Raw genomic sequence first — 13,289 nt, 5'->3', positions numbered from 1 at the left:
CACTGCTCGCTCACCCGTTCTAATAAATTGGACTAGTGACAAACTAATTTAAATTCACACCAGTAGAATGGAAAAGAGCCACATGACTGGACGTCTATCACCGTCAATAGCACTGAAATAGTTAATATCCTGATCCACATTAGAATTTACGTGCCTGCCATTCATGTATTCGACAGTCGTCTTAATGATTAATATTAACACTTTTGATTCCTTCGCTCATCAAAGGCACGTGGACGACGTAGAACCCGCACCCGTGCAAAGACCCCCACTCACGCGACACGCGCCCCCTGAGGTGCGAGCAGCTCGTGTTATATTAACACATGTGAAAAAAGAAGGGGAGGCGATGGGGGATCATGGCGTCAAGTATCCGGTGGAAACAACTTTGAACTCTCACGTCAGTGTGACCAAAACAAGTGGCGAAAACGACGCGCAAACATGCGCCAAATTTCAAGCTTGTGCACGTCTTTTGCACTTTCTCACCTCCACCAAGAGACACTTTTATCAGCCGTTCTCCCATCGTCACACTCGGCAACCAACATTTGTCTCCATGCACGTCGATTTCTTTACACAATGCCACCCTTTTTATTCCTTTTATCAATAGTTCTCTTTAATATAATAATAGTTTTTTTTTAGCACCATTCACTTCAATTTGTATACCAATACCTGGTTTGAATAGATAAAAGCTAAGTGTGATTATATAGCTCATATCTGGTTCATTTTATTTTATGATCTCATTGGGATATATTTTTTTAGGGCTGTCAAACGATTAAAATTTTTAATCGAGTTAATTACAGCTTAAAAATTAATCATAATCGCAATTCAAACCATCTATAAAATATGCCATATATATATATATATATATATATATATATATGTAAATTACTGTTGGAATGGAAAGATAAGACACAAGACGGATATATACATTCAACATACGGTACATAAGTACTGTATTTGTTTATTATAACAAATCAACAAGATGGCATTACAATTGTCAACTTTCTCTTAAAGCGATCCATGGATAGAAAAACTTGTAGTTCTTAAAAGATAAATGTTAGTACAAGTTATATTAAAACCCCTCAATGTTTTCGTTTGATTCAAATTTATAAAATTTTCAATCAAAAAATAAACTAGTAGTTCGCCATTGTTGATGTCAATAATTACACCATGCTCACTCCCCAAACCCATAAAATCATTTGGACCCAAGCACCAGCAGAGGGCGCCAAACAAAAAACAAGTAACAAGCGGACATTACACTGCTGTCATTTTAATCTGTTTGAGTGGGGCATGTGCGTTAATTGCGTCAAATATTTTAACGTGATTCATTTTAAAAAGTAATTACCGCCCGTTAACGCGATAATTTTGACAGCCCAATTTTTTTTTTAGTTATATAAAATCTCGTTTGTTTTTCACTCATTTGTGTATGTGCGTGCATTTCATATAGACATGTTATATTTTGTATTCCAATAGAATCTATTAAATAGGTTATCGATATGATCCAGTCGAGAATCAATATATATTTTAAAAAAGGTGTCATTCTTTAATAGAGCTAGGAGGCAACATTGTTCCTAGCAAAAATTTCCACTAAAATAATGTCTTTAATAACTCATTACCAGTGGTGGATGGAGTACTCACTTTTTTTTTTTACCTAAGTAAAGGTACAGATACAGGTGCCAAAAAATACTTTAGTAAAAGTACAAGTATCTAAGAAAAAAATTACTAAAGTAAAAGTACAAAAGAATTGCTTTAAAATTCATTGACTGGTGAGTTTTATTTAAAACTCTGCAGAATGGATAAAACAAGCAAATTCATTGACTGGTGAGTTTTATTTAAAACTCTGCAGAATGGATAAAACAAGCAATAAAATTTACTGCACTGTCGAAGCTTAACTCATTCACTCCTAGCCATTTTCCCCGGTTCAACCCCATTCGCTCCCGGCCGTTTTACTGGATTTTGACTGATTTTGCAAGGCCCACAGAAAATTCTGTTCTATTGCTATATAAACATGGAACCCACCAAAAGAAAGATTAAACTCTCTTCTTTCAGCCGAAAAAAAAAGAGTTCATATCTTTTTCCATTCTTTAGAAATCAGCATTAGAATATAGCTTAGTTTGAGCAATTTTCCAATTTCTGATGAAAAAACAGAATTTGAGCTTTTTGTAAAAGCATACATTTCAAACATAACTTTGACTTTAACAGCTATTTTTTTCTTTTGTGACATCCCAAACATCTGAAAAATGTTTTCTTTCTACAAAATTACATAAACAACAAGACAAATAGAGCTTTTGATAGCAAAGTAACAATTTATTTACACACAACTAAACTATTGAACTGAGAGATGATGCTGTTGTGGCCGCAACAGCTGGGGTAAACTTTTCCCTCATCGTCGCCTGTCTAATCAAGATGGATTTTTTGTGTGTGTTTCTTTTGTGGTGACCACCGTCTCGTGGCGGAGTTCGCCTGGGAAATTGTGTGGGGCATGTTGTGTTCCTGGGGGGGACTGGTTTGGAAATGTGCATTTCCGCCTGAATCGCGGGACACTGTAGGGTAGCAGGGGACGCAAGCGGCCGAACACGGTGGCGAGGACTCTGCTCGGCGAGCAACACGGACTCAACGGCAGCGTCTGCAGCACTGGTGGTCCCGTTCGTTCTGCTTGGACGTCCAGTGCCTGGCACCCCGGGCGTCCTCCCGGTTGTTCTGCTTGGTCGTCCGCCGCCTGGCATCCTGGACGTCCATTCAGTTGTCTTCCACTGGCAACCCAGCCGTGCAGCCCGGCCGTTCATTCCGTTGAATCGGGTTGCGGGTCTTACCAAATGCGCTACTGCCCTCCAGTGGCCAGTTTTATTGCTTTAAAATGGATTTTAAGCATTGTGCTTTTGAGCCAAGTTGCATCAGAACCTAGAGATGTCTCTTGTGAAAAAAAAAATGTAAAACACGTCTTTGGGACACTGAAACTATTAAAAATAGAACGTATTTATACGTTTTTGGGAGCAAATGAGTTGACAAGCTGAAAAAAAAACTCAAACTTGCCTTAAAGACGGATTGCAAGCAACTATCAGGTGCATATCGCCACCTGCTGTACAAGAGTGTGGTGGTTTTTATTGGTCAGTGTCTTGTTCACCTTCCTAATCTTGCTTGTTCTCATGTTACTGCCTGTTGTGCTCAGTTACGGTATAGTTGCACGGGGCTTATTGATTGCCCCGGACGCATGAAAACAAAAATGAAGACAAACAAAATGAACTTGTAACGGAGGCAACAATTTGAAAAGCAGTGGAGTATAAACAACATATACCTGCTGTAAAATGTAGTGAAATATTTGTATTTGTACTCTTGTTCAAATTTTTACTCAAGTAAAGTACAGATACACAAATGCCAGGGCAACAAAGGAGTGGCTTCGTAAGAAGTATTTCAAGGTCCTGGAGTGGCCTAACCAGTCTCCAGATCTCAACCCCATAGAAAATCTGTGAAGGGAGTTGAAAGTCCATGTTGCTCAAGGACAGCCCCAAAACATCACTGCTCTACAGGGGATCTGCATGAAGGAATGGGCCAAAATACCAGCAACAGTGTGTGAAAAGCTTGTGAAGAGTAACAGAAAACGTTTGGCCTCCGTTATTGCCAACAAACGGTAAATATCAAAGTATTGAGATGAACTTTTGGTATTGACCAAATACTTATTTTCCACCATGATTTGCAAATAAATTATTTAAAAATCAAACAATGCGATTTTCTGTTTTTTTCCCCCCACATTCTGTCTCTCATGGTTGAGGTTTACCCAAGTCGACAATTACAGGCCTCTCTAATATTTTCAAGTGGGAGAACTTGCACAATTAGTGGTTGACTAAATACTTATTTGCCCTACTGTAACTTGGACAATTTCTACTAAAGCATACTAAAAATGCATTTTTGGGGGGATGTAAACGAGAGCAGCTGGGATATAAACCACAAAAATGAAGTTTCTGCGTTGAGAACTTGTTCGTAATTTTTATTATTATTATTATTTAAATATCCCATGTACTGAATGACCATTTCAATTGGAAAAGACGTCCCATGGGAGGGTTGGAATTCACATAGTTAGGTAAAATTCTTAACTTTTATGCGGAAAACACTTCTTTTTAATCATTAAAATAATTCTTATTTATTTTGCACAAACATAGCGATTTCAAATTCGAAGTATAACCAATAAACTCACTTTTTCTGGATTTTTTTTCTTGGGTCGTGTGTGTCGTTCAAGTGGGGTTCTTCTCACTCACGCACCCACGGGTGCAAATGGTGGCCCAAATGTCGAGTGAGTGCTGTTTATTACGCGTCTACTACAACTACGTGAAACCAATTTGTCAATCAAAGTGTGTCCCGTGGGAACACCACTCGATTGCCCTTCTCAGTGCAGGAAGCAATAAATGAGGTGTTGGTGTGTATGAATGAGGTGTTGGTTAGTTGTTAGGTTGTGTCGTTTGCGCCAAAATTCAATATACACGCAGAATAAGAAACGTTTCAAAAGTCACTGGATGCATTCAAATAAAAAGCAATAGTCTTTCTTCGGATAAAATATATTGCATTGCTATTTGAAATAAATGCACATCTAAATAGATACAGAAAATCAACATTATTTCCAATTATTTCAACGACCAAATGTAACGAATACAAACCTATTTAAAACCGAAAATTCAATTGCATAGATAAAAACAAAATGCAGGCAGTTGAAGTGCACTTGGGGGGGGGGGGGGGGGGGGGGGGGGTTCTGCAGACGCATGCCAGCAGACGCGTCTCGTCGTGCATGTGGAGGTGTGAGAGAACAAAGTGGAATGGCTTCACTTAAGACACTATTTGAATTGAAATACACGCACGCGTCTTTACACGCGCACGAGGTTCGTTAAGTTTATTGAGGGAATCAGTCATGTGGATGTGAAAGAGACAACACTATCCGAGACCAAGACCAGAACACAGGACTTTAGGAAATCAAGACCGAGACATATAGTACATCATTAAAAATAATAATAATTTAAATCAGTGCTTCTCAATTATTTTATACTGCGCCCCCCCAACTTTCTGCCGCCAATATAAATAGTATAATTTGTCTAAATAATTATTATTCACCATAACATTGTGCCCTTTTTAATATTAAAGAAAAAAAGTAATATTGATCAACTTACAATAAAGTATAATTTCATAGACATTGTTTTGTTTGTAACAAGTTGTTTTTGGCAGGCCTTTTAATTTTCGTCAAAGTCCTTTGGACAAAAATACTATTACTCTTAGTCATATTTTCATATGTTTTAAAATTTGCTCATCTTCGTCTAGTTTTAGTCGACAATTACTCAAAATGTTTTCGTCTGAAAATTTCTAAAGTTTTAGTCCATGACACTTTGGCAGTGGCGCCTCCAGAAATTTTTCATAGGGGTGACCAGATGGGGCCACTTAAAATTTTGGGGTGGCCAAAACTAAAAGCCATAATTTCAGGTTTTCATTGTATTATTGCAGTAAAAAGGTCAGGGGGAAACTATCAGAAAGACTTAACGACACGGCTATTGATATACTTTGGTGTATTGTGTAATATTTGATGTTACTAATGATTTCATGTGCATAGTCCATAACTGTCCAGTAAACATGTTGAGTTCCGCAGCAATTCTGTTTTATTGTGTTATGTATAAATTAGGCATAAGGTGTAAATTTAACTAGGGCTGTCAAAAGATGAAAATTTTTAATCGAGTTAATCACAGCTTAAAATTTAATTAGTTGTAATTAATCGCAATTCAAACCATCTCTAAAATGTGCCCTATTTTTCTGTAAATTATTGTTGGAATGGAAAGACAAGACGGATATATACATTCAACATACTGTGCATATAGACCCACGTGACGTCACAACTCCTTCCTCCTGACTGGTGCCGCCCAATTGTCCGTCAACACATCATGTTTACCTGTTACGGCTACGTACATTCCTCCTATTTACGACGTGTTTTTCTGCTCGTTAACATTAATAATCAAAATGGTGAAGGCGTGTGTGGCGGTCGGTTGCAATAACAGAGAAGATAGACGGAGAAGATGGAGAGACTTGAAGTTCTACCGAATTCCGAGAGACCCGGAGAGAAGAGAGCGAGATGGGCTGCTGCAATTCGACGAGAAAACTGGGCTCCAAACGATTACCACAGATTATGTAGTAGTCATTTTATATCTGGTAAGATGCATTTGATATATATTTAGAGGGTTTTGGGCTGACAACCACAATTAAGATCATTGCTAGGCTAATCGCCGACAACATACACGTATGTATGTAGTGAGAGTGCTATCGCTAAACCATATAAACATTAAAAGCCCTAACTCCATTGACAAACGACATGAAATACATTAGACTTGACAGTGGATGTTAGCAATAACAAAAGATTTTGAATTGAAAATTTCGTTACTCACCTTTCCGAGCACAAGATAGATTCCTGCCGAATTTTCGTGGACGAGGACCTGTTTCACCCAACCAGCAACGAAGTATTTATAAGCCTCCAAGCTCTTAAAGTTTTTCAAACTTTCGTGAGAATAGGCTGATTTTGTGTGGACAAGATAGTTGTACAGTTCAGGGTAGCTAGCAGATGTCAGGCAAATACGGCGGAGACAGCGGGTCGAAAAACATCGATTTAGGCATCAAATATGGATCTGGCGAATGGATAAACTGAAGCTTTTCCACATAACGCATTTTATGCGACGCATCAAGTGAGTTTACGGCATCCGAAAGCACCGGGTCTTCCATGAAATGCATTACAAATTGTTCGATCAATTGAGACCATTGATAATACAGACACAAAATGACGGACAAGGGGGCGGAACCATACAGCGAGCGCGTGATTTTGTGACGTCGGTGGGTAGGGTCTATACTGTATCTGTTTATTATAACAATAAATCCTCAAGATGGCATTAACATTATTAACATTCTTCCTGTGAAAGGGATCCACGGGTAGAAAGACTTGTAATTCTTAACAGATAAATGTGAGTTTGTATATTGTGACTAAATATTGCCAGCTAGTGTATTTGTTGAGCTTTCAGTAAGTGATACTCTAGTGACTTAACCGTTCTGCCCAAATGCATGATGGGAAGTGGTGCAACCATGACTGTGAGTGGTGGCTGCAAATGCTATATCTTGGGCGGGCGGGCAGGTAGGCAGGCAGGCGGGATGGATGGATGGATGGCAGGCAGGATGGATGGATGGATGGCAGGATGAATGGATGGATGGATGCCCACACCTGTTCAGTCTCTGCAGCAATGCTGACAGCACTCCTTTAACGAGTCACATGACATTTTGGAGGGAAAATGGCAAGCAGTACTCAATTTGGACATTTAGGGCTGTACGTAGTTTCCATGCGGTGTACTCACTTTTGTTGCCAGGGGTTAAGATATTAATGGCTATATTTTGAGTTATTTTGAGGGGAAAATAAATGAACTCTATTATCTAAGCTGCACACAGACTACTTTTCATTGTGTCAAAGTGTCATTTTGTCAGTGTTGTCCCATGAAAAGATATACTTTAATGTCTGCAGAAATGCGAGGGGTGTACTCACTTTTGTGATACACTGTAAATCAACAAATAAGCCGCAGGATTCAAAATGAAGGAAAAAGTAGCGGCTCATAGTCCGAAATTTACGGTAGCCATAATAGACCGCATATATCGGTATTGATTTCGGTAACAGATTTTTGGAGTTGGACAATATCGGGTTATCGGTAAAAAAGTCATTATCGGACAAGTTAACTTCAAATGGATTGGACATCTATTGCTGTCAGTAGCATTGAAACATCATTTACATACAACAAAAACAGACAAGACATTTGATAGAAGTGGAACGGAAAATATTTAATTGTAACAAAGGCAATACAATCTCACCATAGGGAGACATGTGCAATAAGTTAGTGTGCAAAATATACAAATTATATATTATCATCAGGAGGGTTCACAGAGGTTGTTCATGACTTGTGGATGTGAGTGGGGGTGGGGCCCCTCGTACCTCAAAGCAGCTGGAAACAAGACAGGACACTTGGTTATGATCCACGCTCCTGGTTGTGCGTCTGTATGCGCGTGTGACAACTCACCTCTGGAATGGACACACGGGGGCGGTAAAATCCAGCTCCCGTCCCGAGTGGCACTATAGTACAAATAACGTCTTTACACTATTTACACCATAAGAGATAATAGAGAGGAAAGAGGAGTCAAAGTTCACTGTTCAGGGCCAAGGCCTCCACACGCTCTGGCCCAACGAAGGGCCTTCCGCCGGGGGGCTCTCCATGCACGTCCCCAGCCAGTTTGGCCCCTGCGGTGGGGTCCTGGGGGGCGGAGCCGCCGCTCGCCGGTTGTGCTTGGACTTGTGTCTCAGCGCGTGGAGGACCGAGGAAGAGGATGAGGAAGACGAAGGTGAACGGGGGGCCAAAGTGGCATCCAGGGCTAGCCACAACCCTTTGCCTTGGGGGCCCAGGAAGTGGGCGGCTCTTTGGAGGCAAGTGTGGAAGCCGTCTTGGAAGGAGTGTTGTTGCGGTTGCGCCCCGCTCGTTGCCTTACTGGTGTTGTGCAGGAACAGGACAGTGTGCTCCAGGATCTCGGTCTTCTCCACGCGACGCTGGGATGCACCCTAGAGCAGAAAATGGACATCCATTTTATATACCGAATGACCTCATGGGTTGCCGCACCATATCTGCTTTAAAATTGAACTGTTTTACATTGACCTAACAGGGCTGTTGGCATATTATCACTCAATGTAAAGAAATATATATAAAAAAAAAAAACATCTTTTTTTTATTGTTGTTACATTGGCTTATACTACTCAAATTTATGCAGTGATTCGTAAAGTATCGTAATTTTTGCACTATAAGGTGGTATATGGGATATTTACACCAAAAGATATTAACCGGTAACACTTTATTTGACAGCAGTGTCATATAACTGTCATAAGACCAAATGAACCACCATGAAGCTTTGAACCAACTGGCTGCAAAGCTTCATTGCTTCAAGAACCTGGCCATCACTGCTCCCTTGGGGGAGACAGTCAACCTCTGCCCCCTGGTGTCAACACTGTTGTCCAACATGCCTCCTAGCATGCATTACAGCTCTACAGATGTAAATAATCAAAATTCATGTTTTGTGCTAATTATGTCTTCAGTTACTGTGCCAGTTGTTTCATTAATTGCTAGTTATTGTATTTGGTAACACTTTATTTGACAGTGGCGTTATAAGACTGTCATTAGACAATCATAAATATGACATGACACTGTCATGAGCATTTATGAATGCTTATAACAGATGTCATTTACTGTAGTATTAGCCGACAAATTATATCACTTTTGAATGGATGTAAAGAATCCGAACTGGACACAAATGGGGTTGGTAACATAATTTGCCGGATGACACTTAATGACATCTGTCATAAGCATTCATTAATGCTTATGATAGTGTCATGTCATATATATGACTGTCTTATGACAGTCTTATTACGCCACTGTCAAATAAAGTGTTACCAAATACAATAACAAGCAATAATTAATCAACTGGAACAGTAATTGAATAAATAATTAGCAGAGAACATGAATTTTGATTGTTATTTACATCAGTAGCGCTGCAATGCATACTAGGAGGCATGTGTTGCCTATTAACCCAAATAAATAAAAAAATAAGCCGCACTGGACTATAAGCCACAGGATTCAAAATGAAGGAAAAAAGTATGGGTTTATAGTCCGAAAATTATGGTATGTTAAATGGGCTCCCTCTAGTGGTACGCGAATGAAAGGGAATCAAACGCAGGTTTGCGTGTGTTTAACTTAATTTATTGGCAGGGGCGGATCTAAAAAAATATTTATGGGGTGGGAGGTTGGCAAATTTTTTATGATGGTATCATACTTAATCGATTCTTTGGAGAATGATATGATATTTTGCGCTGATTCGATCGATTTTATACAAAATTATGAAGACATTTAACACAATCTGTTCCAATTTAGCAAAAGCAATAAAAATATACAAATCACTTTTAATGTGTATTACAATTTTGTTGAAATATTTATTATCATTATTTTGTTTTTACAAAACGGCATATAAAAATTATAATCTTGATCGCATTCAGTTGTGCTTAACAAATCCATATATTAATCCACAATGATTAATTGTTACACCCCTTTAGTGTCATCATATGGCAGATGTCTACACATATTAAATCAGTTTGCTAAGAAATCATATGTAGACACTACAAAAAGGCCCGAGTGATATTTACAAACTGATATAGAGAACCTTAGTTACATAAAGTATTTTTTTTATATTATTATAAGGATCCTCACTGACACTACTACTTAATTAATTGCAGTAAATGTCAAATTGACATGAGCTTTTTTTTTTTTTTTTTAAATTCCATGGCAAGCCTGTCTTATAGGGTGGGAGTTGCCCCCCCATTCCATCCTGGTGGATCCGCCCCTGCTTAATGGCTACCATTGACTGTGATAGACGTCCAATCCATTTGAACGGAGAAGATGGTCGCAATCATTCCTCCCAGTTCTAAAAGATTGGACGTCTATTGCTGTCAACCAATGAGTCAAGTTCCATAAAATTACATTTTCATTTTAAAAAATCAATGTGTTTAATGTATAAATAGATGTTTAAAAAAATAATAATAATAAGTGCAAAACATTGAAATTATTTAATTTGCTTATTTATTGGTATTATTTTTAAATTTCTGAATGTTTTTTCATGCACTTGTTTAAATTTACCATTATTACGATGTTTTTCAACCTTAATTAAGTTTATAAACTGGGATTTTCTTCCTCTTAAATATATATTTTTTGTTTTTACATTTTTTTGTAATATTCTATTCTATATTTTCTTTTAGTTGTAATATTTTAACGGATTACCCGCAAAGCCTACAGTTTTGCTCTTCCCAAATCACAATTTCTTTCATGACCTTGAATATTATTTCATGATTTTAAATGTAAAATTTCCACTTAATTGATTGGCTGCCACAGGAAGCAATAAACCCCCAATTGTGATCATGTTTCAGTGCCATTGACGGCGATAGAGGTCCAATCTATTTAAACTGAGAGTCAAAGCAGATTGGACAGCCATCACCGTCAATGGCAGAAAATGACTTTATTATTGAAGACTCTTTCACTCTTGTAATGTTCCAACTTGGAGCACAACCATTTCGTTTTTTATCAATATTTGGGGGTGTAAAAACTTTCACAAGCACTTATTTAGTCTTCAACATAAATAATTTTTATGGATGTGGGAGGAAGCCGGATCACCTGCAACCCACGAGAGATTTGAACCCAGACCTGTAAGGCAGATGGGCTAATCACGAAGTTAACATGCGTGTTTTTGATTGTGGGAGGAAGCAGGGGTGAACATGGAGACAACAGGGAGAACATGCAAACTCCACTCAGGAAGGCCTGAAACGAGATTTGAACCCAGAACTGTGAAGCAGACGTGCTCACCACTAGGTCACTGTTCGGCCTTCTCAACTGTCTTTTGAGCAAATATTGCTTCATATAGGCTACTGGTATACCTGCTGCTGTTGTTGCTGCGGCTCTTGCATCAACATGCTCCTCAAACGCTCCAAACTGTGGTTCATTCTTTCACGGCGACGCTTCTCCACTTGGGATTTCAGAAGCTAGAATGAGTAAGAAAAAAGTATAAAGTCTTTCAAAACATGCTAGACTAAACTTCAACTTTTATTCCTACAAAAACAAAAGATTGACTAGTGTATATAAATGTTTTTTGTTAGAGTTTCTCTTACCTTTTTGTCGCGATTTGCATCGTCTGCTTCTTGCATGAGCTTCATGATTCGAGCTTCTTCCAATTTTGAGCTTCTTTCAGGATCTGCAGAAGGTCAGGAAAAAGACCGGATTCCAAGCTGACTGCTCTTTTTAAACCCTCTCTGTCCGCCCGCCCAAGCCCCGCCCACGCACCCCAACAGCCAATCACATGCCACCTCAGCACATGAGTGTCACGTTGCCTCCTAACGCGCTCCTACGCGCTTTTTTTTTTTTTTTTTTTTTTTTAAAGATTTTATATTATATTATTTTAGCTGCCACTCATTAAGCCACTGCTTAGTGCAATAAATCAACTTAATGATTATAGGTGTACATAGCAGAGTGAAGGGCCCAGGCAAACTTGACATTTTGCCCGGTTGAGAGTGGCTTTAGGCCTGACACACGCTGATACAACTGGGGTGAACTGAGCCGCGTTTTGTTCAAGCCAGCCGCACTTTCTTTTCTGTTGCGTTTCTCTTTCAGGTTTTACCGCACAGTGACAGCTGGCGTACGTGCCGAAACATTGTTCTAGAAGCAGAAAAAAAATTACCCGTGACGTCACATGGAAGAGTAGCTCGGTAACAGAAGCGGTCGTCTGTCGCACCTGAGAATGCGGGTTCGAATCCCGCTTGAGGGCTTTGAATTATTGTTTTTTTTCTCAAGAAAAAAAAGAATGATGGCTCAATAAAAAAAAGAATGATGGCTGCCTGATAAATAAAAACACTGTTAAAATAAAAAGTTTAAAATCAGGCATGCATTTTCTGTACTTGTATCAAGTATATTGACAGATCGTATTCAATTTGTGGTAGGATTTAACGAAACAGATGGAAAATGTGTAGCTGTCTGAATGAAAAAAAAGAAAAATTCAGAAACAGCAAGAATAGGACTACAAATGTACACTGATAATGAACAAAAAGGTCAAATGACCTCACAGCTACTTAAGTTTTAATCAAGTAAATTTATTAACAACCTATACATAAAAAAAAGGGAAAACTAAGAGGTGTGCCTTGAACTCCAAGTAAAGTATGTCAACCCTGCACTGGTTTGGGGTCAAAAGGTCAAATGGCCTAGGAGCTATTGAAGTTTGAAGCTGGTCAATAATTTAAAAAATCATAAACATTTTTTTGGAGGGATAAATTGGAAAACTAAGAGGTGTGCCTTGAACTCCAAGTAATGTATGTCAACCCTGCACTGGTTTGGGGTCAAAAGGTCAAATGGCCGAGGAGCTATTGAAGTTTGAAGCTAGTCAATAATTTAAAAAATCATGAAAAAAATTTTGGAGGCATAAATTGGAAAACTAAGAGGTGTACCTTGAACTCCAAGTAAAGTATGTCAACCCTGCACTGGTTTGGGGTCAAAACGTCAAATGGCCTAGGAGCTATTGAAGTTTGAAGCTAGTCAATAAATTAAAAAATCAGAAAAAATATTTTGGAGGCATGAATTGGAAAACTAAGAGGTGTGCCTTGAACACCAAGTAAAGTACTTTAATCTTGCACTGGTTTGAGGTCAAAAGGTCAAATGGCCTAGGAGCTA

At 38.7% G+C, this 13,289-nt stretch overlaps 1 protein-coding gene across 2 annotated transcripts; it reads right to left on the bottom strand.

Annotated features, from left to right (window-relative positions):
- Positions 1-7,826: 7,826 nt before the first annotated feature.
- LOC130915195 (transcription factor HES-7.1-like) lies at positions 7,827-11,826 on the bottom strand. Of its 2 annotated transcripts, XR_009063062.1 has the most exons (4): positions 11,741-11,826; positions 11,510-11,614; positions 8,067-8,599; positions 7,827-7,991 (listed from the first exon to the last, which is right to left on the bottom strand). XR_009063062.1 is itself a non-coding variant. In XM_057835033.1 (3 exons), the coding sequence occupies exons 1-3, from the start codon at positions 11,783-11,785 to the stop codon at positions 8,198-8,200; spliced, it is 552 nt and encodes a 183-aa protein (XP_057691016.1). In that variant the 5' UTR covers positions 11,786-11,826; the 3' UTR covers positions 7,827-8,197. The 2 variants fall into 2 exon arrangements, 1 of the variants encoding a protein (XP_057691016.1); XM_057835033.1 differs by having other exon boundaries at positions 7,827-8,599.
- Between the last annotated feature and the right edge of the window lie 1,463 nt (positions 11,827-13,289).

This window comes from Corythoichthys intestinalis, chromosome 4, assembly GCF_030265065.1.
Source record: "Corythoichthys intestinalis isolate RoL2023-P3 chromosome 4, ASM3026506v1, whole genome shotgun sequence".
NCBI classification, from domain to species: Eukaryota; Metazoa; Chordata; class Actinopteri; order Syngnathiformes; family Syngnathidae; genus Corythoichthys; species Corythoichthys intestinalis.
Note: the sequence above shows the minus strand (reverse complement) of the source record. Positions and strands in the feature narration are given on the sequence as shown.

Coding starts and splice junctions, on each gene's coding strand:
- LOC130915195 (XM_057835033.1), bottom strand. CDS start 11,785: ATGAAGCTCATGCAAGAAGCAGACGATGCAAATCGCGACAAAAAG. Junction 11,615..11,740: donor ATGCAAATCGCGACAAAAAG/GTAAGAGAAACT, acceptor TACTCATTCTAG/CTTCTGAAATCCCAAGTGGA. Junction 8,600..11,509: donor CGCAGCAACAACAGCAGCAG/GTATACCAGTAG, acceptor TTTCTGCTCTAG/GGTGCATCCCAGCGTCGCGT.